Source organism: Quercus lobata, chromosome 5 (genome assembly GCF_001633185.2).
Source record: "Quercus lobata isolate SW786 chromosome 5, ValleyOak3.0 Primary Assembly, whole genome shotgun sequence".
NCBI lineage: Eukaryota > Viridiplantae > Streptophyta > Magnoliopsida > Fagales > Fagaceae > Quercus > Quercus lobata.
In genome coordinates this window covers 6,034,846-6,060,642 of record NC_044908.1, presented here as the reverse complement: position 1 = coordinate 6,060,642, position 25,797 = coordinate 6,034,846, and the positions used below count along the sequence as shown (strand labels likewise).

Here is a 25,797-nt window from a genome sequence, read left to right as displayed (position 1 = left end):
ACCTTCTTCGGCATTCCATCCATCACCACTTCTACATAAACCTGTTTCAGCTCCAATGGTTATATTGCATCAGGTACCTTTCTTAATCCAACTTATTTTGTATGGAGAGAGATGCTTTTCTATATTTAACCCCAACTTGGTAACCAAACTGTTTGATGCGATGTTCTCTTCACTGCCACGATCAACGATCAAGTCACAGACCCTTTTATTGATGGTGCAAAGTGCTTAGAAGATCTCATGCCACTGATCACTGTGATCCACCCTTGGTGTGGGCAACAACCTCTGAATCACTAAAGATCTCCCTAATGGCATGCCTTCCTCATCTCCCTGATCCTCATTAGGATTATAGGCATATGGATCAACATTATTATGCACCTCTTCACCCTCCTATTCACAATCTGCCTTGCCCTCTTCTACTACCACCAGATTCACTGTGGCTTGCTTAGGACAAGTACTAGATCGATGTCCTAGTTCTCTGCACTTGTAGCACTTATTCCTAGTTGGCCTAGCATAGGGGTTGGTGTTCGCTATCAGTTAAGCTACAGAATCTGCTACTGCCACTATGGACTGGTTTACACCACTATTCTCCCTAACCACAGGTTATAATCATAGTTTAAACATGGGCTATTTACCTTTATTGGCAGTGGAACTAGATGACTCCGAACTATGGTTGGAAAACTTCAAACCTACCCTGAGATGCTGATATTCTATTTTCTTGGATAGGATTACAACCTCCTTTAATGTATATAGGGTTTGTAAGGATAATTGGTCTCGGATGGAAACTCGTAGCCTATGTTAAAATTTGGGTATCCATTGATCTTTAGTTTCCTCCAAATCATTGCAATTTGCTAACTTGTCAAACTCTTCCATGTACTTATTAATTGTCTGAGTACCCTGCGTGTAATCCTAGTACTATTTGAACAACTCCTACTGGTAAGCTGATGGTATGAATTGATCTGCCATTAATCTCTTCGTCCTTTTCCATGATCATATGGGAAGCTTTCATTCACAGGTATGGTTTAATTGAACACGATCCCTCTAGGTAAATGTTCCTCCCATCAATTTTTAAGCCACCAAACACAATTGTTTGTCATCTGTGGTAACCATATAATCGGAAAACTTCTCCGCCTCACTGACCCAATTCAAATACTTTTTAATGGAGACATTACCATTAAAGGATGGTAACACTACTTACATCCTATAGTCCCTCTACTCCTGATAATCTTGGCCATTATCCCTCATTGGACCATGATGATTCCCAAGGACTCTCTCTACATACTATTCATCCTTGCTGTTCTCTTCATAGTTGTCTTGCTGCATGTTCTGATTTGGACCGCGATGGGGAGGGCCACGTGCTCAGTTATTACATCGCTCTTTGTCATCACGATTAAGGTTTCGATTAAGTAGGGTGGCAACCATTTCTCAAATTTGGTCTGGAGTCTGTTGTGTTGAATCACAAAACTGTTGATTTTCATCACAAAAATCAAGGAACTCAACCCTAGTGAGGACTGGGTTATTGACGTCGTCACTGTTGTCATTGTTGTGGTGGCACCAGTTAGCCATCAGACCAGGATAAGTCACATCTCTAATACCAACTGATGTTGTAGAAGCCTAAAGAAAATACATATGATGCTCTTTTAATGGAACAGAAATTAAACTATTAGCTTTTAGTAGTAAGCCTCGTATCCACGTGGGTTTCCCTAAATCCACAAGGAGATGAAAGTAGGAATCCACCAGAGAAATAATTTGACAAAAAGTCTTTACTTATTGATAATAGTTTGATTTCCCTCTGACAGCTACAAAACATGTAAATACTGAAAAGTAAAACCCTAGGATGACTAGGAAACATCCAAAACCCTAATTCTCACTAATTACGCGATAAGGTAACAAAATTTTAAAATTTACAAAAAATGACAAAATTGAGTTAAAATGCAAAATTATAAACTACTAACCTTAAAGGTTGTCCCAAAATAGATGAACTTTATTCTAACTTTTAAACTAAAAGTTATTAAAAGGAAAAAAAATTACTATAAATAGCAAAAACACTATTTTCAAGGCTTTAACGATGAAATTTTCCTAAATTTATGCTATGCTTATGGTTTATTAGTCTGGATTAGAATGCAATTTCCCTTTAACTTGCCAAATTTCATACAATTCCGACATTGTCGCCTTGATGGCCACTACTAGCGCCTCCTTTGATCTTGCACTGTGACTTCCAGCATCCCTGCTACTCCAGGAAGGCATGTACTGTCTATTCTACGTCAATTCTACGAATGGGGTTCATTCAATCAAAATCTAATTACTCATTGTTTACTCATACACAAGGTTCCTCTTTTACAGTGCTTTTAGTTTATGTGAATGACATATTGCTCACTAGGAATAATCTTGCTTGTGTTAACAGTTTGAAGAAGTTACTTGATGATAAGTTTGGTATAAAAGACCTTGGATCACTAAGATATTTCTTGGGACTTGAGGTAGCCAAAACTGATGAACAAATTAGCTTGAACTAGAGAAAATATGCTATGGAGATCTTGAAAGATATAGGTTTCATTGGTTCTAAACCAATTAAGTTTCCTATGGAGCATAATCTGAGGTTGTCTAAGTATGAAGGCAAGCCCCTAGTAGACCTTGCACAATTCAGAAGATTAATTGGAAGACTTCTCTACTTGACCTAGACAAGACATTGCCTATGTTGTGCATAGATTAAGCCAATCTCTATCACAGCCAAAAGAACCTCATTTACTTGCAACTCACAGATTGCTTCAATATATTAAAGGTTCACCAAAGAAATGAATCTTTTTCTATAGTCTGCATATCAAGTCCTTTTGTGATGTGGATTGGGGTTGATGCCCTAATACTTGGAGGTCTTTAACAAGTTGTGTACTTTACTTTCGAGATTCCTTAATATCTTAGAGGTCAAAGAAGTATGGAGTGGTTTCAAGGTCCTCAATTGAAGTTGAGTATAGAGCAATGACCAGTTTAGCTTGTGAAATCACTTGGGTGCTGCAATTGCTCAAGGATTTGAAAATTGAGCATCCTAAAGCAGCTATGTTGTTTTATGATAATCAAGCAGCATTATACATAGCTGCTAATCCAGCCTTTCATGAGAGGACTAAGTATATTGAGGTGGACTGGCACCTAGTAAGAGACAAGATTATGGAAGGCATGATCATGACCTTTCACATTGCAGCCAATTCTCAAGTAGCTAATATTTACCGAGGCCTTGGGATTTTCATCTTTTGTAAGACTTTCAAAAAAGTTGGGCTTAGAGGATAGTTTTGTTCCAAGGCAGTTGAAGGTAGCTTCTTCTGTTCAAGTCATAGAACTTGCAGTTCAGGACTTGAGGGACTGTTGAAATTGAAGTGATGGCTAAACAACAGACTGGAGGAAATGACAAGACTAAGAAGAAGACAACATCAATTAGTTCAGCACAAGATGCGCGTGCAAAGGAAAGAAAGAAGAGCAGCTAGGAGGTCCAGCTGTCAAGTTGATTAGTTGAGTTAGGGAGTTTGTTAAGCTGTTGAGAGTTAGTTAATTTACCTGTTTTGGCGCCATTTTTCTGTTACTCTGTTATGTTATATATATAGATTAGATTGCTAATTCATTTGGACTCTCTGATATAGAAATAAAACTAGAAGTTTCCAATTCAATCTTGGTCTACTTCCTTTCTTTGCAGGTCCTTTTCATTTCATTAAAGCATCTGTGTAGTTCAAGTGAGTTCTCACGTAGCTTTGGTTGGTATACCAGTTGTTTCACACAAATTCTATTCTTCGTGATTTAGTAATGATCACTTTTCAACCAAGAAATGACTTTTTCTTTTCATCAAGGAATAAATTCTTGCGTAAGTTTGTCTTGTATATCACTTGATTCACATATTATATATTGTCTTATTCAGTAATCTTATTTTTAACCATGTAATGGCCGTTGCATTCTTATTCAGTATTCTCACTTTTGAACCAAGTAATGGCCATTTTCTTCATATGAAGGAAATGGTTTAAATTCAGTAAGTTCTACAAGCTCTGTTTCCTATACCAGAGAGCACCCATGGCCATTTCACCAGCGTTTTCTATTCGTTTAATTTTTATGTTCTTGATTTCTTCATACTCCTCATTGTTCTCTTGTCTGCCCACATCATTATCATTTTGCTGAGTTATAGATCATTTCAACGGTTGAAGAAGAGTTTCAAGAAGGTTAGCTGGGACTTCAAGCTCTTGGATGCTCTCCTAAAAGATGTAGAAGCTGTTTCAGAATCAGGGAGAAAAATAGATGAGAAAGCCCACCAACTTGGGAATTCCCAACTGAGATCAGTAGCCACTGTACGACTAAATGATGCTACGAGAGGCTGGGTGGATGCAACCAAAACTGTGGTTCGCAGTGTACAGGATTGGAGAAAAACCTATGATGAACTGAGTGAAAGAGGAAAATCCCTGAAATGGATTTACTTTGGTTTCCCGGATTACAAAAAAATTCATCGCCTCCAGAATGAATTGGATTTGTGCAGTTCTGAGATAAATGTTCAAATTTGGAAGATACACAGAGAACAAATCTGTCAATTTGTTGAGTCGTCAAGGTCTACTGTTAGAAGCCTGCAGGACAGACCAATAGAGGAAGACAAGAGGAAGCCTTACCGAAAACATGAAAAAAGTGCCTCTATTGAAAAGAAATTAAAAGTCCTGATCAGTAAGACTCCAGATTTACTGTCTGAAGAGCAAAAGAACGTAGCGTACACTATCAACTTTCCACTGCAGCTACTGATTGCTTTCCTGCAAGATTTAGAAGGGCTTATCTTGGAAGGTAAAATCGAAGAGGCCTGGGTGGAGGAAGCGCATGACACCATCGACAAAATACAACATGAAATTGAGAGGAAACAGAAAATCACAACTCTAATGAGCTGGCTTCCGTATTTTGGTAATTTGATAACAAGGCGTAAGCTCAAGAGGAGTATTTTGGGCATGGGGAGTCGTCTCTTGCGTCTCTTTCATAGAAAACAAGAGTTTGATTTCACCTTTGTCAAAAGATATCAATCACAATCTGTCCACCTGTCTCCACAAAAGCAAACTCAGGCCACCACCCTTAAAAAGGATATTATAGTTCTTCTTGACGACTTTAGCAACCAGCTCAAACAGGCGCCACCCGTTGCAACTTATCAGCTCAAACAGCTAGAAAAACTTTTCCATCAAGTGCATCAATTTATCGAAGAAGCAAATGTGGTTGAAGGCATAGAGAATTTAAAGAATTCAAAAACGGCTTGGAAGGATCAAATGAAAACCATTATTAAAGACGTAAATAATTCCTTGTTCGCCTACATACGAATCTCAACCTCCAAAAGGAGCGACACTCAAAGCGAGACAGATCCTTGGCAGAAGTTCTCTGCAGAACTCGGGGAATTCCAGAAAGCCCCCAAACTTCTCGAGGCAAGGATAAAGTTATGTCGCATTGAACTGAAGGAAGAGACAAACTTGGAGGTCGGCTTAGAAGAAGACATACATGAAGTAGTCACCCAACTGACCACCAAGAGGGACCGTTTCTCAACTCATGCCATTGTGGGGATGAAAGGTATCGGTAAGACAACTCTGGCAAAGATGGTTTTGAATAATAAAAATATTCAGAACCGTTTTCATTATAGATACTTGGTGTCTCTACCTGATTCAGTGGACGACGACAAGAATTTGCTCTTGAAAAGATTAGGACATGTCCTGTCGCCTCCTGAGGATGGGAAGGTAAAAGATTACTTGTTCAAGGAGGTGAAAGATTTCTTGAAGGCTTGGAAGTACCTTCTAGTTCTGGACAATATCATTGTAAGGTTGAATTTATTCAACCATCTAATTGGCTTTATTCCGTGCCAAATTTGCTTGTAATTCAGCATTTAGTAACCCTGTATTTAGGTGGGTTTGATGTAAGGGTAGTGAGTGAGTTAGAGTGAAGATTGCTCAAGAGTGTGCAAGTAAACAGAGACTCGCGGCTGGGCCTCGCGAGTGACTCGCGGCTTCAAGCCACCAGACGCAGCACACGTGCCAAGCATGCTGGAAGGTGAACAGTCATGCAAGCTGGAGCACTACAGGACAAAACAGGACAACTGGCCATACGGTTATCTCGCGACTTGGTCAAGCCGCTAGGTCAAGCCGCGAGCCACCCCTATTTTGTAAAACCTGACGTTTCACATTCCTCTTCCACTCCAGTATAAATACCCCTTTTACCCACGATTGTTAGAGAGCTACCAGAGAGAATTTTGAAAGAGAAACCCTAAAGAAAAACAAGATTGATTCACCCATAATCTATACATTAGAGTCTCTTCAAATTCCTCAACTCTCTTCCTCTCCATTGTCAAATCCTTGAGAGGCATTATACCAAACCTGGTTCTCATCATCATCATCACTGTGAGACAGCTGTTTGGATTTCTGGGAAGCTGTTAGGAAGGAACCAATCTTCATTGGTTGATACTATGGTCTAGTAGCGGAATCCGGGAAGCTAGAAAAGAAAAAGGTTCGGCGCAACCTCGTTGGAGCAAGAAGCTTGGAGGGCTTAGGTGCACTGGGTAGATTAGGCTTGGAGGGTCTATTGCTGTCCATGTATCCCAATTGTATTTTCTAGTGGATTGTTTACCGCTTGGAGGGCGGCGGAGAGGTTTTACGCCGAGGGTTTCGGTTTTCTCTTCGATAACACATCGCGTGTTGTCTTTGTGTTTGCAACTTCCTTCCTCTCTATCTTTTCCTTTTTATTATCTGCTGAGGATTGTGTTTTGTTTTGGCTTAGATAGTTTTTACCAATTTCATATTATAGCGTATGTTAAGTTTCCGCACACTAGTTGTTTGACATATTGCTTGAATTGGTTAAGTTGTAATTTGGGGGTCTAAACGTTCAAAAGGTGTTTATACACGTTTTTGAACTTTCATTTGGTATCAGAGCGGGTACACTGCTATTGGTTTCATTACCATTGTGTGATCCTTGACTCCCTTTTGAGATGGATAGGTCTCAATCCCTAAATGCACCTCCATATTTTGATGGTAGTAATTATGCTTTTTGGAAGGTTCGCATGAGAGCTTTTCTGTGTTCTATTGATGAATCTGTTTGGGATGCTGTTGAGGTTGGTTGTACCAGACCTGAGGCAGCCAAATCCACATGGGATAAGGCTGCACTTGCTGCATCTAATGCTAACAGTAAAGTACTCAATGCTATTTTCTGTGGTGTGTCTCCAGATGAATTTCACAGGATTTCTCACATTACCGTTGCCAAAGAAGCATGGGAGATTTTGGAAACCACCTATGAAGGCACGAAGAAAGTGAAAGACACCAAGTTGCAAATGCTAACCATTGGTTTGAGGAGCTCAAAATGAGTGAGGATGAGTCTTTTGATTCTTTCTATGGGAAGCTAAATGAGGTGGTTGTCGGCAAGTTCAACTTGGGGGAGAAAACGGAGGATTCAAAAATTGTAAGGAAGATCCTTCGATCATTGTCGGAAAGTTTTCGTGCTAAAGTGACAGCGATTGAAGTGAGCAAGGACCTTGATGACATCAAAGTACAGGAGCTGGTTGGTTCTCTGCAGACTTATGAGATGTTGCTGCCCAGTCAACGGAAGAGTAAATCTCTTGCTCTAAAGACCATTAATAAGAAGGTAGAAGATCAAGACTCATCGGGAGAAGATGTGGTTGATAAAGATGTTGCATACCTTGTCAAAAATTTCAGAAAATTCTTGAAATTCAAAAATAATGGCAAATTTGATGATAAAAGAAAATTCCAAAGTTCTGGAAGGGAGAAAAGGGAATTCAAAAAGAAAGATGGAAAAGAATCTCAACCTACACAATGTGTCACTTGCTTTGAATGTAATGGGCATGGACACTTTAAGAAGGAATGTCCGAATTATTTGAAATCGAAAGGTAAAGTGTATGCCACGACTTTGAGTGACTCGGATTCGTCTAATTCAGAATCTGAAGAGAGCTGTGATGGAGAGGGGAACTATTCGGCTTTTATGACTATTGCTCATGTTGAGTCTTCAAATGAGTTGAATCTGCTTGTACGAGACCTTGGAGAACATAGTGATGATGAATCACTAGGAATTGTTGAAGAATCAGATGCTGAAGAAGATGAAATCACAGCAAATCTTCAAGAGAATTATAACTCACTCTTGGAGAAGTCGGGTGAGTACACAAGGGTGGCCAAGGCTGCTGTGAGAAAAATGAAGAAGGCTGAGGAGGACTACAAAAGTCTCCTAATCCGATATAGGGAGGCCAAATGTGAGATAGAAACACTGAATGGTGAGCTGTCCGAAACTTACACAAAAGTAAGATTTCTTGAGAATGAGGTTGTGCAAGCAAATGCTAAAATAGAGAGGGTCACCACCAAGAAGCTAGATGATGTTATCTCATCTCAAAAGAGCTTTTCAGACAAATCCGGATTGGGATATACCGGAGGAAGTAGTTCATCTGGAAATGTCACAAAAGAAGTGAAGTTTGTAAAGGCCAAAGATCCAGTTGTAGCTGATCTTACTGATGAGAAGCTCAAGATGGAGGAGAAGAAGAATGTGGTGAATCAACGGATGCTGAATCCCCGTAATCAATCTGTGGGCAGGTCTGAATCTCGTGCCAAGTCACACCCATGACCACAAAGAGGTCCTAGAGTAACTTATGTGTGTCATTATTGCGGACTTCAAGGGCATACTCGACCAAATTGCTAAAGGCTGAGAGCAAAGAATAGTGCAACTCCTCAAAGGTCAGGAGGACCTAGAAATGATACAAGAAATTGGGTAGGTGATCAATCTAAAGATCAGAATGGTGATCCCGGAATGATGAACGTGATGAAGATGATTGGTGCATTCACCAACTGCTTGGAAAGCTTCTCACGAAGGTTTGAAAGCCCTAACTCCCGTACCCAATCCTATAAGGAAATCACCCCAAACGCAAGTGACGTGTGGGTGAAAAAGGGTACTCATGCATAAGCATTACAACATGTCCATGCATTAATACTTCCTATACTTTGTGACGATATTTGTTTATTTGCTTGCTGTTTTTGTTGTTGGTTGTTTGCTTGTCTACTTGTGCATTTTTTTGTTTTATCAATCTTTTTGTTTTTAGTGTCAAAAATCCAAAAATCACATAAAAATTAGAAAATCAAAAAGTTTGATTGACTTTGTTGAGTTTTTGTCTCAAAACTTGTTTTGCCTTGTACCTTTGTGCTAATGGCTTTGTGCATTTTCGAGCATTACTTGTTTTCATGCACTCATATCAATGTGGGAAAAATCTTGAAATCTATGTGATTGTTGTAAATAAATCTTCAAACTCGTCATGAATGATTAGTGAATGGTTATGTTGATCTTGAGACATGCATAGACTTGTGTCTATATATCTTCCCACTATTTATTTATGTTTTTGCTAAAAAGAGCTCACCAAATGTAAATCTCCAAATGAAAAGAGATATTGAGCTGCAAAAGCCTGTCGCACATTCTAGTATTCGATTAGGAAAAAGGGTAAGCGACTTTATATTAAAGAAAATGTTTATTCAAAAAGCCAAAGGCTTGTTCATTAAAGTGAAATGTCAAATATCACTCTCACAATGAGAGGTGATTGCCTCAAAAGATCAAAAAGATCAAATGTTATGATTAAAAGTGGATTCAAATGTAAAACTCCAAGTTATGTTATCAAGTTTTGTGGGAGGTCATATACACATATTTCTATAATTGAGATAGGTCACATGATCTAGTACTAGTTGTGTATGTCTTGGTTGAATTGATCATTGAAACTTCACATTAGACTAAGGACTATCTTGTTGTTGATATCCACACACAACACACAAGTTTATGTTCAAAAATGCCATATTCATTTGTGTGATTGTACTTGATGAAATGTGTTTTCACTTGCTCAATCTTTGTTAATTCAAGCACAAAAAAATTTTTGAGTGTTTTAGGTGTTTTTGGAAAGTATTTTGTTTGAAAAATCTGAAAATTTCAAAAATCCAGTTTTGCCCTGTTTTGGCGGCTCAGTCGCGGGTATGTCAAGTCGCGAGCCTCAGTCGCGTTTTCGCGGGTCATTCTTGGCGACTTGTTCGCAAGTGGAAGGTCCAGTCGCGAGGGTTACTCAGAGATTTTCGCGGCTCAGCTCGCGACTCACTCGTGGGTAGACCTTCCAGTCGCGAAAAACACTTAGAAAATTTTTTCAAATCTTTGTCCTTGAGTGTTTTAGCGGCTTGAACTGGCGACTGTGTGGCGACTTAATCAAGTTACGAAAAACGTGTGTTTGGCAAAAACAGGAGCAATTTTTAAATCTTTTTCAGTTTTCCCTCGAATATTTGTGACTGTTCATCTTCTCTCTAAACTATCTCCTTCCCAAACACTCCGTGCACCCATTTCCAATCTCCATTGTTGCATATTTTCTACTCAAATTCTTCAAGTCACAGGTATGGGTTTTCAGTTTTGAACTCATTTCTACTTGATTTTTTGTTTTTCCCTTTGATTCTTCTCATCTATTTATGTTTTAGAGATGGGTTTGTGTTTCAGATATTGCTCTTTGTTCATGCTTAACTTGCGGATGCTGTTGTTAGAGTTTGATTTGATCTTAGTTGTTTCCTTTTTGGTCTTCATCCTGTGCTTAGCTAAATGTTTCTTTTATTTTATCTGAACTTGAGGTGTTGAGCTGTTTCAAAATGTTCCATTTGAGGTTGTGAGTTTTACTGTGCTGAATGTGCATGTTCTATTCTGTAAATCTGTTGGGAGCATGTGTTAGTTTCACAATGCTGATTATGAGTCATATCATTTTCCATTATCTGTCTCATTGTCATATATCTGCCTTTAGGATAGTTTCTATATCTGATGATTTTATATGTGTTTCCTATCTTAGGCTTGTTTATCCATGTGATTGATCTAAGTAGCTTATTGTTTAAGTGTTCAAGTTCATTTGTGTGACTGAAATCTCTTTGTTAATTACATGGTACTGACTAGTTCTGCACATATATTACTCTATGCTGTTGTGGCCTCTTCTGATTGTTCACAGATGGCTCCCTCACCTCCGAAAAAGAAAACTCCTGCAAAGAAGGCTGACAAAAGATTGAAAATGGATTCTAAACTGTTTAGGTCAGTTCATCACTTTGAGAGATACAAGGATATCTTCTTGAAAGCAGGAATTATTCAAGAAAGATTTGTAGATTTGGAGGACTTAAGACAATCTTTTATCCCCAGCTGTTTTGAAGGAAGAGGATGGGAAAAGCTTCTGAGTGATTTCCCTGTAGTGTGTGAACCCCTGATTAGGGAATTTTATTCAAATGCTATGATAAAGGAGAATGAGTTAAGTTGCTGGGTTAGAGGTAAAGAATTCATTTTGGATGCACATGTCATAGATGATGTGCTAGGTGAAAGTTCAAAAACGTGCAAAAACACCTTTGAACGTTTAGACCCCCAAATTAAAACTTAATCAATTCAAGCAATATGTCAAACAACAAGTGTGCGGAAACTTAACATATGCTATCATACGAAATTGATTAAAAACTATCTAAGCCATAACAGAATAAAATCCACAGCAGATAAATAAAAGGCAAAGATAGAGAGGAAGGAAGATGCAAACACAAAGACAACACGCGATGTGTTATCGAAGAGGAAACCGAAGCCCTCGGCGAAAAACCTCTCCGCCGCCCTCCAAGCGGTAATCAATCCACTAGAAAATATAGTTGGGATACAAGGACAGCAATAGACCCTCCAAGCCTAATCTACCCAGTGCACCTAAGCCCTCCAAGCTTCTTGCTCCAACGAGGTTGCGCCGAACCTTTTTCTTTTCTAGCTTCCCGAATTCCGCTGCTAGACCGTAGCATCAACCAATGAAGATTGGTTCCTTCCTAACTGCTTCCCAGAAATCCAAACAACTGTCTCACAGTGATGATGATGGTGAGAACCAGGTTTGGTATAATGCCTCTCAAGGATTTGACAATGGAGAGGAAGAGAGTTGAGGAATTTGAAGAGTCTCTAAGGTATAGATTGTGTGTGAATCAATCTAGTTTTTCTTTAGGGTTTCTCTCTCAAAATTCTCTCTGGAAGCACTCTTTCAATCGTGGGTAATAGGGGTATTTATACTGGAGTGGAGAGGAATATGAAACGTCAGGTTTTTACAAAACAGGGGTGGCTCGCGGCTTGACCTCGCGGCTTAACTAAGTCGCGAGATCCAGTCGCGAGATAACCGTATGGCCAGTTGTCCTGTTTTGTCCTGTAGTGCTCCAGCTAGCATGACTGTTCATCTTCCAGCATGCTTGGCACGTGTGCAACTTCTGGCGGCTTGCAGCCGCGAGTCACCCGCGAGTCCCAGCCGCGAGTCTCTGTTTTCTTGCACACTCTTGAGCAAACTTCACTCTATCTCACTCACTACCCTTACATCAAGCCCACCTAAATACAGGGTTACTAAGTGCTGAATTACAAGCAAATTTGGCACGGAATAAAGCCAATTAGATGGTTGAATAAATTCAACCTTACAATCTCCCCCTTTGGCTATTCCGTGACAAAACCCTAAAACAGACTCTAGACTTAACATGTGAGTTGGGAACAGTTGAACAAAACTCACTCACACCTAACTCTAGGAGCTGTGAAACACTTGAATCATATGAACATAATACTCCTAACACAACAATACACCATGATCATTGTAAGCAGAAAATTATAAAATGCATATGAAACAGGCAATATGTGATCAAGCAAAGATGGAGTTATGAAACAAACCATGGATTGATCAACCAAGTGAACACCACAAGGTAGTGATCACAGTGCTCATTCACACTTGGAATGAACACAAGGACATACAAGTTAACAAGCACAAGGCAAGACACTTGTATGCTCAACACTCAACCAATGCATAACACACAAGGCATATGCATCTAGGAACAATCCTACAAGGGCACAAGAGTGACAGTACATGAACCAAAATGCATACCATTTAGATTAAAGTACTGATTTCAACAAAGCATAAAGGCTGCACTAAGCAAGGTACATACCATAAAGCCTACAAATTATGCAATAAACATAAACCCTAAAAGCTTACACAAGCATATGGGTACAAAACACAAACATCCTGAATAACAGTTTACAAAACACAATATCAACTAAAAGAGAAGAAGAATGTAAAGACACTCCCCCTTTGATTATGCCTATCTCTCCCCCTTTTTGTCATGGAATAGGCTAGTCATCCTCTTCCAGTTTTCTCTGAATCTGATCCAGTTGAGTTTGAAGAGAAGTAAACTTCATATCCCACCGAGTGTTTTGATGGTGTAGAGAAGCTGTGAGGCCAGACATCTTTGTACTCAACTCGTTGACAGAGGAGGCAATGCGAACAAGTTTCTCATCCAGGGAGAGAGTGCTAAACTGAGAGTCATTGGGAGATGCAGAAGTTTCTGGTTTGGCTCTCTTCCGACTATGTCCAATGCTCGCATTGAATGTGCGCATGTTGATTGGACTTGGTTTGGACATAGGGGATTCATCAGCCATTGGATAAACTCCCTTGAGCTTCAAGATCCGGGAAATTAGACTGCAAAAAGGAGCGCATATCCAAGACTCATTTCGAAGAACCGTTTTGCGCAGAACATGAAAGATATGAGCACAGATGTCTATTTCCACATCAGAGATTAGATCATGAAGAAACAAAGCCCGTCCAAGGTTCATATACCCAGTGCTGGACAAAGGGTACAAATTGTGAAACATTACAATTGTAAGCACTCTAAGCTTTGGAGAGAGAGAGGAAACACTGATGGACTTGCCATTTGGCGAGAACTCCAAATCTGGACCAAGACTTTCTTTAAGAAGCTCCTCATCAGGGCAGAGATCATCGTAAACTGGCGAATGTCGGAAAATGGGTCTGTTGATGTGAAGAATTTCTGCCAGATATGCAGGAGAGACAGAAAAGCTCTTTTTCCGAACCCAGCACTTAAGTTCATCTCCTTCCACAATTGCGTTGGCATAAAACTCTTTTACCAACTCTTCATACGCGTCATCCGGATCAGAGAGAAGGTAATTCCAATCCTTGTGAGCGAACCATTTCGGAATGTCAGTGTCATGAAGTGATGACTGATCCAAAGCTCTCTCTAGTAATGGTGTGGCATGAAGAAAGAAATTCTCATAAGACTGATAGGCTACATATGATCTGAACCTGTCGGGATCGAATCTCTTCGAAGAAGAACGAGTCCCTCTTGGTTGAGGTGAGAAATCATCAACATCTATGACTGGTTCCTTCCCTTTGGAACTACCTCCTTTTACAGCAGCTTTCTTAAATGGTGACATGACCAGCCTGCAATATATACAAGGAAAATGACAGAACACAATCCAACAAGCTTTATTAGCAGAGGGTTAGTGGAAATATAGGGACAATGAAGAAACCCTAATAGCTGGATGATAATGGTCAGACAAAATCAATGAGGGACACAAAAGGCCCAAATTGAACTACACCGTAGATGAAGATTAAAAAGAACCACAGAATCAGCTGAAAAAGGACCCACATTCAACAACACATCAACAGGAAACCACACAGGATCATAGTGAAACACGACATCAACAGCAGATCAGACACAAATGAGCAAACCCTAGCTAAGCACATGATGAAGAACACAAAAACCATCCAAAATAAACTAGCTCAAAAACGGAAACACAAGTTTCCATAAGCTAAGCATGGACAAAGAGAAATAGTTGGGCTAGAAACCCATCACAAAATCACAAACAAATGTGAAAAATCCAGAGGGAAAACCATAACAATAAGTAAAATAGAGTTCAAGACAGAATATCATACCTGTGAGACGACGATTGTGATCTGAAAGGAGGCAAACAATGGAGATCGAAAATGGAGACACGGTGGGATGGGTAAGAGCAGATGAAAAAGACAATGAACAGTCACAAAAAGATCGAGGGAAAAACAAAAAGTTTAAAACTGCCCTTATTTCTGCAAAACACGCGTTTTTCGCGACTGGATTAAGTCGCCACACAGTCGCCAGCTCAAGCCGCCAAAGAACACAAGAACAAAAATTTGAAAAAATTTTCTAAGTGTTTTTCGCGACTGGAAGGTCTACCCGCGAGTGAGTCGCGAGATGAGCCGCGAAAATCTCTGAGTGAACCTCGCGACTGGACCTTCCACTCGCGAACAAGTCGCCAAAAATGACCAGCGAAGGTGCGACCGAGTCTCGCGACTTGACATACCCGCGACAGAGCCGCCAAAACAGGGCAAAAACTGGATTTTTGAAATTTTCAGATTTTTCAAACAAAATACTTTCCAAAAACACCTAAAACATTCAAAAATCTTTTTGTGCTTGAATTAACAAAGATTGAGCATGTGAAAACACATTTCATCAAGTACAATCACACAAATGAATATGGCATTTATTGAACATAAACTTGTGTGTTGTGTGTGGATATCAACAATGAGATAGTCCTTCGTCTAATGTGAAGCTTCAATGATCAATTCAACCAAGGCATACACAATTAGCACTAGATCATGTGACCCATCTCAATTATAGAAATATGTATATATGACCTCCCACAAAACTTGATAACATGATTTGGAGCTTTACATTTGACTCCACTTTCAATCATAACAATTGATCTTTTTGCTCTTTTGAGTCAATCACCTCTCATTGTGAGAGTGATATATGATATTTCACTTTAAGGAATAAGCCTTTGGCTTTTTGAATAAACATTCACTTCAATATAAGGTCGCTTACCCTTTTTCCTAGTCAAATACTAGAATGTGCGACAGGCTTTTGCAGCTCAATATCTCTTTTCATTTGGAGATTTACATTTGGTGAGCTCTGTTTAACAAAACAAAAATAAAAAGTGGGAAGATATATAGACACAAGTCTATGCAAGTCTCAAGATCAACAAAACCATTCACTAATCATTCATGACAAGTTTGAAGATCGATTTACAACAATCACAAAGATTTCCAGATTTTTCCCACAGTGATATAAGTGCATGAAAACAAGCAATGCTCGAAAATGCACAAAGCCATTAGCACAAAGGTACAAGGCAAAACACGTTTTGAGACAAAAAACTCAACAAAGTCAATCAAGCTTTTTGATTTTCTATTTTTATGTGATTTTTGGGTTTTTGACATAAAAGAAGAAAAGTGATTGAACAATCAAAGAAAGAACCAACAAAATTAACAGAAGGACAAACAAACAATAAACATATTGCACAAAGGGTTAACAAGGAAGTGTGTGCCACATCACAAGCAAATATATCAAATTAGAAATATGTGAAGCACACAACACACAAGAGAATCAAGGAATTGTACCGACACCAATGGTCTTACGGAGTGATTCAAACCGTGGACCATCGAGAGGCTTGGTGAAGATGCCCGCCTTTTGATTGTCGGTGTGTATGAACTCAAGACACACAACTCTTTCCTCTACCAAATCCCGAATGAAATGGTAGCGTATCTCTATGTGTTTAGACTTAGAGTGCTGAACAGGATTCTTGGAAAGATTGATGGCACTGGTGTTGTCACAGAAGACACACATCGTTTCTTGAGGAATTCCATAGTCATGAAGTAATTTCTTCATCCAAAGAAGCTGAGTGCAGCAACTTCCAGCAGCGATGTATTCTGCTTCTGCAGTAGATAGAGACACTGAATTCTGCTTCTTGCTCATCCATGAGACAAGATTGTTACCAAGATAAAAACATCCGCCTGAAGTGCTTTTCCGATCGTCTACACTGCCAGCCCAGTCAGCATCTGAATACCCAGCAAGACAATCATTTGAGTCTTTTGAATACCACAGACCATAGTTTGCAGTACCATTCACATATCGAATGATTCGCTTAGCAGCAGTCAGATGAGATTCCTTCGGATTAGCTTGGTACCTGGCACAAACGCCCACACTAAAAGCAATGTCTGGTCTGCTGGCTGTAAGGTAGAGCAAACTCCCTATAATGCTCCTATACAATGTAGGACTTACTTCAACTCCCGACGAATCCACATTCAGTTTAGTGGAAGAGCTCATGGGGGTGGAGGCATGTTTTTTGAATTCTAGTCCAAATTTCTTGACAATGTTTCTGGCATACTTTTTTTGAGATACAAAAATACCCTCCTTCTGTTGTTTGACTTGAAGACCCAAGAAAAATGTGAGCTCCCCCACCATACTCATCTCAAACTCCTTCTTCATCTCTTCAGAAAATTCAGTAGCACGATCTTCGATGGTTGCCCCAAACACGATGTCATCAACATAGACTTGTGCCACAAGGAGATAACCTTCATCATTTTTGACAAACAGAGTTCGATCTGCATACCCTCTCTTGAAACCTCTGTCTAGAAGATACTGTGTAAGACGATCGTACCAGGCTCTAGGCGCTTGTTTTAAGCCATAAAGGGCTTTCTTCAATCTTAGTACATGATTTGGAAAATGGGGATCTTCAAATCCTTTTGGTTGCTCAACAAATACTTCTTCATTTAGATATCCATTCAGAAACACGCACTTTACATCCATTTGATAAAGTTTGAAATTCAAGGTGCACGCAATGGACATGAGGATGCGAATGGATTCGAGTCTTGCCACCGGAGCAAAAGATTCATCAAAATCCACTCCTTCTACTTGAGTGTATCCTTGAGCTACTAACCGAGATTTGTTTCGGATTATCTCTCCATCTTCATCAGTTTTGTTCTTAAAAATCCATTTTGTCCCTATAACATGAATGTTCTCAGGCCGTGGAGCAAGTTCCCACACATCATTCCTCACAAACTGATTCAGCTCTTCATGCATTGACTCAACCCAATTCTCATCTTGAAGAGCCTCTTCAACCCTTTTTGGTTCAAACTGTGCAAGATAGCAGTGATATGTTACATGATTAGCTAGCAGAATGTTTCCTTTCCTGAGGCGAAGACCGTCATCAAGAGATCCTATGATGTTACTTTCCGGATGATTCTTGATAACTCTTGAAGATGGCCTTTTTGAAGTGGAAACTTCCTCACTACGAGAGATAGGAGGATGAACTTCAGGAGGAGTAAGAGGGCTTGAGGTTCTAGACATTGATCTCGTTTCCATTCTTTGGTTGATTGGAGTCGATTCTACTTCTGGTATAGGTTCTTCACCTTCTATATCCAAAGCTTCTACCTCAACATCTGCCTCTTTGGTGCTCGGCCCTTCTACATCATCAATCATTTCCACCTTAGGTAAGGCATCATCAATCTTGACATTTATGGACTCCATCACAGTCTTTGTTCTCTTGTTAAACACTCTATACGCTCGACTTGTAGTAGAGTAGCCAAGAAAAATACCCTCATCACTTCTCGCATCAAACTTCCCAAGATTCTCTCGATCATTTAAGATATAGCATTTACTTCCAAACACCCGGAAATACTTCACTTTTGGCTTCTTCCCATTCCATATCTCATAGGCAGTCTTCTTTGTACCAACTCAAAAGAAAATCCTGTTGCCAATGTGACACGAGGTGTTGACAGCTTCTCCCCAAAATTTTTGAGGTATTTGCTTGTTAAGCAACATGACTCTTGCCATCTCCTGAATCACACGATTTTTTCTTTCTACCACTCCATTTTGTTGTGGAGTTTTGGGAGCTGAAAATTCTCTCTTAATTCCATTCTTTTCACAGAAGGACTCGAATCTTGCATTCTCAAATTCCCTCCCATGATCACTTCTAACTTTGGCTATCGGAATCCCTTTTTCATTTTGTAGTTTCTTGCACAGAATCTCCAACCTCTCACAAGCTTCTAATTTTTCTCTAAGGAATTCAACCCAAGTGTATCTTGAGTAGTCGTCCACAATAACCATGATGTATCTCTTTCCCCCTAGGCTTTCAGTTTTGGTAGGCCCCATTAGATCAACATGAAGTAACTCCAAGCACCGAGAGGTGGCTACATTCACCTTGTGATGACTTGCCTTAGTTTGCTTCCCCATTTGACACGCACCACAAACGGTTTTCTTCACTTTTCCAAACTTAGGAAGTCCCTCGACTGCTTCTAGTTTGGAGACTTTTGATACTTGTTTGAAGTTGGCATGCCCAAATCTATGATGCCACAGCTCCAACATGTCCACACGAGCACTTCTACATGATATGGGTGCCGTGGGGACTATTCCATAACAGTTATCTGTAGTCCGATTTCCTTCCAAAACCTGAATCCCCTCTTCATTGATGATCACACATCCCTTCTTAGAGAATTGTACCAGAAAATCATCGTCACAAATTTGAGTGATGCTTAGCAAATTCGCCTTCAGCCCTTTTATGTACAGCACATCTTTCAACAGCGGCAAACCAGGTATCTCAATGGTTCCTTTGCCTAGGACTTGAGCATGACTTCCATTACCGAAGGTCACATAATCACCAACCTTTTCTTTGAGTGTCTTAAACAGAGACTTATCCCCTGTCATATGGCGAGAACACCCACTGTCAAGATACCACAAACATGCATTAAACACCTTCAATGAGGTATGCACAAATAGGTTCACATGTGACAGACATTCTTGACCTTCAAACACAAACTCATCAACAGTTTTCATGCTTCTTTCATATTGATTTTTCATTTTCAGATTCTCAATTATCTCACACAACGTTCTATTCTTTCTTTTATATTTCTTGATCAATGATTTAGATTCAGATATGCTACTATGTAAGACATGATTCTGACTTTCAAGAAATTCCAGCATGTGAACAAATACTCTAGCATGTTTCTTAGTTTTTAACAATTCTACAAGATCATCAGTAAGACACCTTTCAGACATATGCATAGAGTCATTTTCACAAACACTTAAGCTACGATTCAGCATGGTATAAATCAAAACAATCAACCACAACACAGGGGTCTAGGATCACACTTAGGTAGTAAAACCACAACAAGTGTACCTGCTCTGATACCAATTGGAAGTTCAAAAACGTGCAAAAACACCTTTGAACGTTTAGACCCCCAAATTAAAACTTAATCAATTCAAGCAATATGTCAAACAACAAGTGTGCGGAAACTTAACATATGCTATCATACGAAATTGATTAAAAACTATCTAAGCCATAACAGAATAAAATCCACAGCAGATAAATAAAAGGCAAAGATAGAGAGGAAGGAAGATGCAAACACAAAGACAACACGCGATGTGTTATCGAAGAGGAAACCGAAGCCCTCGGCGAAAAACCTCTCCGCCGCCCTCCAAGCGGTAATCAATCCACTAGAAAATATAGTTGGGATACAAGGACAGCAATAGACCCTCCAAGCCTAATCTACCCAGTGCACCTAAGCCCTCCAAGCTTCTTGCTCCAACGAGGTTGCGCCGAACCTTTTTCTTTTCTAGCTTCCCGGATTCCGCTACTAGACCGTAGCATCAACCAATGAAGATTGGTTCCTTCCTAACTGCTTCCCAGAAATCCAAACAACTGTCTCACAGTGATGATGATGGTGAGAACCAGGTTTGGTATAATGCCTCTCAAGGATTTGACAATGGAGAGGAAGAGAGTTGAGGAATTTGAAGAGTCTCTAAGGTATAGATTGTGTGTGAATCAATCTAGTTTTTCTTTAGGGTTTCTCTCTCAAAATTCTCTCTGGAAGCACTCTTTCAATCGTGGGTAATAGGGGTATTTATACTGGAGTGGAGAGGAATATGAAACGTCAGGTTTTTACAAAACAGGGGTGGCTCGCGGCTTGACCTCGCGGCTTAACTAAGTCGCGAGATCCAGTCACGAGATAACCGTATGGCCAGTTGTCCTGTTTTGTCCTGTAGTGCTCCAGCTAGCATGACTGTTCATCTTCCAGCATGCTTGGCACGTGTGCAACTTCTGGCGGCTTGCAGCCGCGAATCACCCGCGAGTCCCAGCCGCGAGTCTCTGTTTTCTTGCACACTCTTAAGCAAACTTCACTCTATCTCACTCACTACCCTTACATCAAGCCCACCTAAATACAGGGTTACTAAGTGCTGAATTACAAGCAAATTTGGCACGGAATAAAGCCAATTAGATGGTTGAATAAATTCAACCTTACACTAGGACTTGAAGGTTTAGAAGATCAGGAATTTATCAATTACAAGGATAGGAGTGTTTCTATTGAAACAGTTCAACAAAGGATAGGTGGGCAGAAAGAAGGAAAATGTTTGAATACCACTGCCTTTCCAGTGGACATGAGGTGTCTAACAATAATCATGATGTTTAATCTCTATCTCATAAAGAAGTTGACTACAATCAACTGTGTAAGAGCAATTTTTCTGATGGATCTCAAAGAAAAGAATTTCATTGACATAAGTTCCCACATTTATGACACCATTGTGGATGAGACAAGAACAACCTCTAGGCCAAAATTGATCTTTCCCAGTTTGCTAATGAGGATTTTTAGAAGGAAGGGTGTTCCAATCCCTCAAGACATCAGTCCCATGTCCACACCCTCTGCAATTAACAAGCTTACCTGCAAAAGGATAAGTGTTAGGCTTCCAGGAGAAGATGATGAAGGTGATGAAGGAGAGGGTGTCCCAATGGAGACTGAAGCAGAGGCAGCAGGGCATGCATCAACCTCAACACCCAGTAGGAGTGGCAAAAGGTCTAGAGCATCAACTTCTTCAGATACACCTCCAGATGCTTTCCAAATCATTCTGGAACGACTTGATGGGATCAGAGAAGTCCAGACTGAGCACTCTGAGAGGATGAGAGCCATGCAGGACCAGATTGATGTTTTGTCTGCAAAACTTGACAGCTTCACCACCCAGCCTGAACAGTGACCCTTTGGCCATTCCGGTCAAAAAGGGGGAGATGTTTCTTTCTGTTGATAATGACATTGATGAGTGAGAAGCAGAAAAGCAGCTCTTAAGGAGGAGTAATGTGTTGAGGGGGAGTTATCAGAGACTTTTTTATATATGCTTATGTTTTGGGTACTTTTAGTGTTTTTTTTTATGGGTTTGATACATTGTGTTTTTGGTGTATAGTTGTTTCTAACTCTTAACCTATACTCTTGGTATAAACTTTAATATATTTTGATGATGTTATTCAGGTTGTTTTATGTTTGTACCCATGTGCTTTTGTAAGCTTTTAGGGTTATTGTTTTATGCATAGTTTGTAGGCTTTATGGTATGTACTTTGCTTATGCAGCCTTTATGCTATGTTGAAATCAGTACTTTAATCTAAATGTCTTGCATTTTGATTTATGTACTGTCACTCTTGTGCCCTTGTAGGATTGTTCCTAGATGCATATACCTTGTGTATTATGCATTGGTTGAGTGTTGAGCATACAAGTATCTTGCCTTGTGCTTGTTAACTTGTATGTCCTTGTGTTCATTTCAAGTGTGAATGAGCACTGTGATCACTACCTTATGGTGTTCACTTGGTTGATCAAGCCATGGTTTGTTTCTTAACTCCATCTTTGCTTGATCACATATTGCCTGTTTCATATGCATTTCACGATTTTCTGCTTAACAATGATCATGGTGTATTGTTGTGTTTCAGGAGTCTTATGTTCATATGATTCAAGTGCTTCACAACTTCTAGAGTTAGGTGTGAGTGACTTTTGTTCAACTGTTCCCAACTCACATGTTAAGTCTAGAGTCTGTTTTAGGGTTTTGTCACGGAATAGCCAAAGGGGGAGATTGTAAGGTTGAATTTATTCAACCATCTAATTGGCTTTATTCCGTGCCAAATTTGCTTGTAATTCAGCATTTAGTAACCCTGTATTTAGGTGGGTTTGATGTAAGGGTAGTGAGTGAGTTAGAGTGAAGATTGCTCAAGAGTGTGCAAGTAAACAGAGACTCGCGGTTGGGCCTCGCGGGTGACTCGCGGCTTCAAGCCGCCAGACGCAGCACACGTGCCAAGCATGCTGGAAGGTGAAAAGTCATGCAAGCTGGAGCACTACAGGACAAAACAGGACAACTGAACATACGGTTATCTCGCGACTTGGTCAAGCCGCGAGCCACCCCTGTTTTGTAAAACCTGACGTTTCACATTCCTCTTCCACTCTAGTATAAATACCCCTTTTACCCATGATTGTTAGAGAGCTTCCAGAGAGAATTTTGAGAGAGAAACCCTAAAGAAAAACAAGATTGATTCACCCACAATCTATACATTAGAGTCTCTTCAAATTCCTCAACTCTCTTCCTCTCCATTGTCAAATCCTTGAGAGGCATTATACCAAACCTGGTTCTCACCATCATCATCACTGTGAGACAGCTGTTTGGATTTCTGAGAAGCTGTTAGGAAGGAACCAATCTTCATTGGTTGATGCTACGGTCTAGTAGCGGAATCCGGGAAGTTAGAAAAGAAAAAGGTTCGGCGCAACCTCGTTGGAACAAGAAGCTTGGAGGGCTTAGGTGCACTGGGTAGATTAGGCTTGGAGGGTCTATTGCTGTCCATATATCCCAACTGTATTTTCTAGTGGATTGTTTACCGCTTGGAGGGCGACGGAGAGGTTTTACGCCGAGGGCTTCGGTTTCCTCTTCGATAACACATCACATGTTGTCTTTGTGTTTGCATCTTCCTTCACCTGTATCTTTGCCTTTTTATTATCTGCTGAGGATTGTGTTTTGTTTTGGCTTAGATAGTTTTTACCAATTTCATATTATAGCGTATGTTAAGTTTCCGCACACTAGTTGTTTGACATATTACTTGAATTGGTTAAGTTGTAATTTGGGGGTTTAAACGTTCAAAAGGTGTTTATACACGTTTTTGAACTTTCAATCATGAGAAAGGAAACCTGGGATACTCTAAAAGAAGCATTCCTTGATAACAAATATGGGAGCAGAATTTTGCTCACCACACGAGACAAGAGTGTAGCTTCACATGCTGACCCAAGTTGTTTCTCATACCGACTCCGACTACGAACTAAAGATGAGAGCTGGGATTTGTTTACACAGATGGTGCCTCAGCCTCAACTCTCTCAAGATTTGAAAAGACAGGCAGAAAAACTTGTAAGGAGATGTGGGGGCTTGCCGCTTTCCATCTTTAGTATTGGGTATCTGTTGTCCGGGAAAAAAGTCACTACTGGGGAGTTGTCAAGGGCGCTTGAACATATCAATCCTTACCAGACACCATGGATAGACAACTGGGAAACAAACAGAAAAGACTTGTCTCCGAATCTAGGAAAATGTCTCTCTCACTTTGCACAATTCCCCAAAGATTCTGAAATTTCTGCAAAGAGATTAGTGGCTTTGTGGGTTGCAGAAGAGTTCGTACAAAAAACTGATAAGCCCCTTGAATCTGTTGCAAAGCAGAATTTGAAACACTTGATTGAATGCAACCTGGTACAAGAACTGGAAAGGAAGCACAACGGGAAGGTCCTGAGTTGTGGCTTACCTAGTGCTCTGCAAGAACTCTGGTCGCGACCGGATTCAACTTTGACCCCAGATCAACGGCTTCCTTATTATTTTGTTCAGATGGATACCATTTCTAGTCAAAGACATGGTAGCAGCCTAAATTCACGAATTATATTGCAAAAGTGTAGAAATCTCAGCTCCATTCTCTTCTGACTCCCGAGAAGGAGATAAACCTGGAAAAGAAATTGGTGACTTCCTTCGTATGGGCATTGCAAGTGGGCATCTCTTACACTTGGAGGTCCTTGATCTTGAACATATATTCAGACCTCACTTGCCAAGAAGTATAGGAAGATTAACTCGTTTAAAATATTTGGGCTTAAGGTGGACTTACCTAGAGGAGATCCCATCATCAATTGGCAACTTGGTGAACCTCCAAACGTTGGATTTGAAGCATACTTACATCCATACTCTTCCAGGGTCAATATGGAAGTTGCAGAATCTTCAAAACCTATTCATGAATGGAATTTATCGAAGCAGGTTTGCTCCTCAACAAAGACGGAATTTTCTGGATCATCTCAGAGGGAATTTACTGCAAAATCTCGAAGTTCTGTGGGGTGCATTTATGGATAACGATAGTCCTCTGAAGGATGCCCTCAAGTTGTTGAAAAACCTTAGAAAATTGGAACTGGCATTCCAGTTGGACTTGTCACAGCAAAATGAATTGGCAAAAAGTCTTGTGGAATTGAATCACATTCAAACATTGAAGTTGAAATCAGTTGATGAAATGGGTCGACCTAAAGATATTGATTCGAATCACTTGTCAGGCCTAATAAATCTCTCCGACCTATATTTGTTTGGGAGACTATTGAAGCCATCCATCATTGTAAACATTACTGGACTCCCTCAAAGCCTGACTGAGCTTACCTTATCGGCCTCTCAGCTTTCAAATGATCCATTGCCAGAGTTGGAGAAGTTTTACAACCTCAAATCGCTCAGTTTCTACTCTGGTTCTTATATTGGGAAAAGAATGGTTTGTTCCAATGGAGGCTTTCGCCAGCTTCTATTTCTGAAGTTCTTCCTACTTCATGAGCTGGAAGAATGGACTGTGGAGGAACAAGCAATGCCAAACTTGAAGCGGCTGGAGATACGGTCCTGCAAGAGATTGAAGGTCCCTTTTGGGTTGGGGAATCTAAAGAGTGTTCGTGAGTTTAAGATAGAAGACATGCCAGAGGAATTCAAAACAAGCATTGAGAAAAAAACCAAGGAACTAAACTGGGGCGAGGGTGATGTTGCTATCTTCACTGACAATATTTATTGATAATGCTGAATGAAAATCAAGATTTTACCAATGTGAGGTTATCTTTCTCATTCTTTCTCTGTTTCTTATAATTTTTTAGTCCTCGAAACAACTCATTAAGATTTTGACACTTATTTTGTAAATTCAGATTTATGCTTCCTTTCATTACTCGCCTGACCTTGAGGAATGATGTGGGCGTTGGACAAAAAGTAGCAGAGCTGTTTGGAGATGATGTCTCAATCAACTCTCATTCATAGGGGTACTCTTTAAGATTTTTATTATTTTGTGTCACTTGGTTCTAAGGTATTTGATCAATAAAAGTCATATGCTTGCCATGCA

At 40.0% G+C, this 25,797-nt stretch overlaps 1 protein-coding gene across 1 annotated transcript; it reads left to right on the top strand.

Moving 5' to 3' along the window:
* Positions 1–2,970: 2,970 nt before the first annotated feature.
* On the top strand, positions 2,971–24,374 carry LOC115989860. Its single transcript, XM_031113738.1, has 3 exons — positions 2,971–3,163; positions 4,036–5,798; positions 23,598–24,374. Exons 1-3 carry the CDS (start codon positions 2,971–2,973, stop codon positions 24,372–24,374), a joined length of 2,733 nt encoding a protein of 910 aa, XP_030969598.1.
* Positions 24,375–25,797: the final 1,423 nt, after the last annotated feature.

What these genes read in the sequence shown, in the direction of transcription:
- LOC115989860 (XM_031113738.1), top strand. Translation starts at nt 2,971, where the DNA reads ATGACCAGTTTAGCTTGTGAAATCACTTGGGTGCTGCAATTGCTCAAG. An exon ending in AAGAGACAAGATTATGGAAG is followed by an intron (nt 3,164 to 4,035) that starts GCATGATCATGA and finishes TTCCTATACCAG; the next exon opens with AGAGCACCCATGGCCATTTC. An exon ending in TAGTTCTGGACAATATCATT is followed by an intron (nt 5,799 to 23,597) that starts GTAAGGTTGAAT and finishes ATCATGAGAAAG; the next exon opens with GAAACCTGGGATACTCTAAA.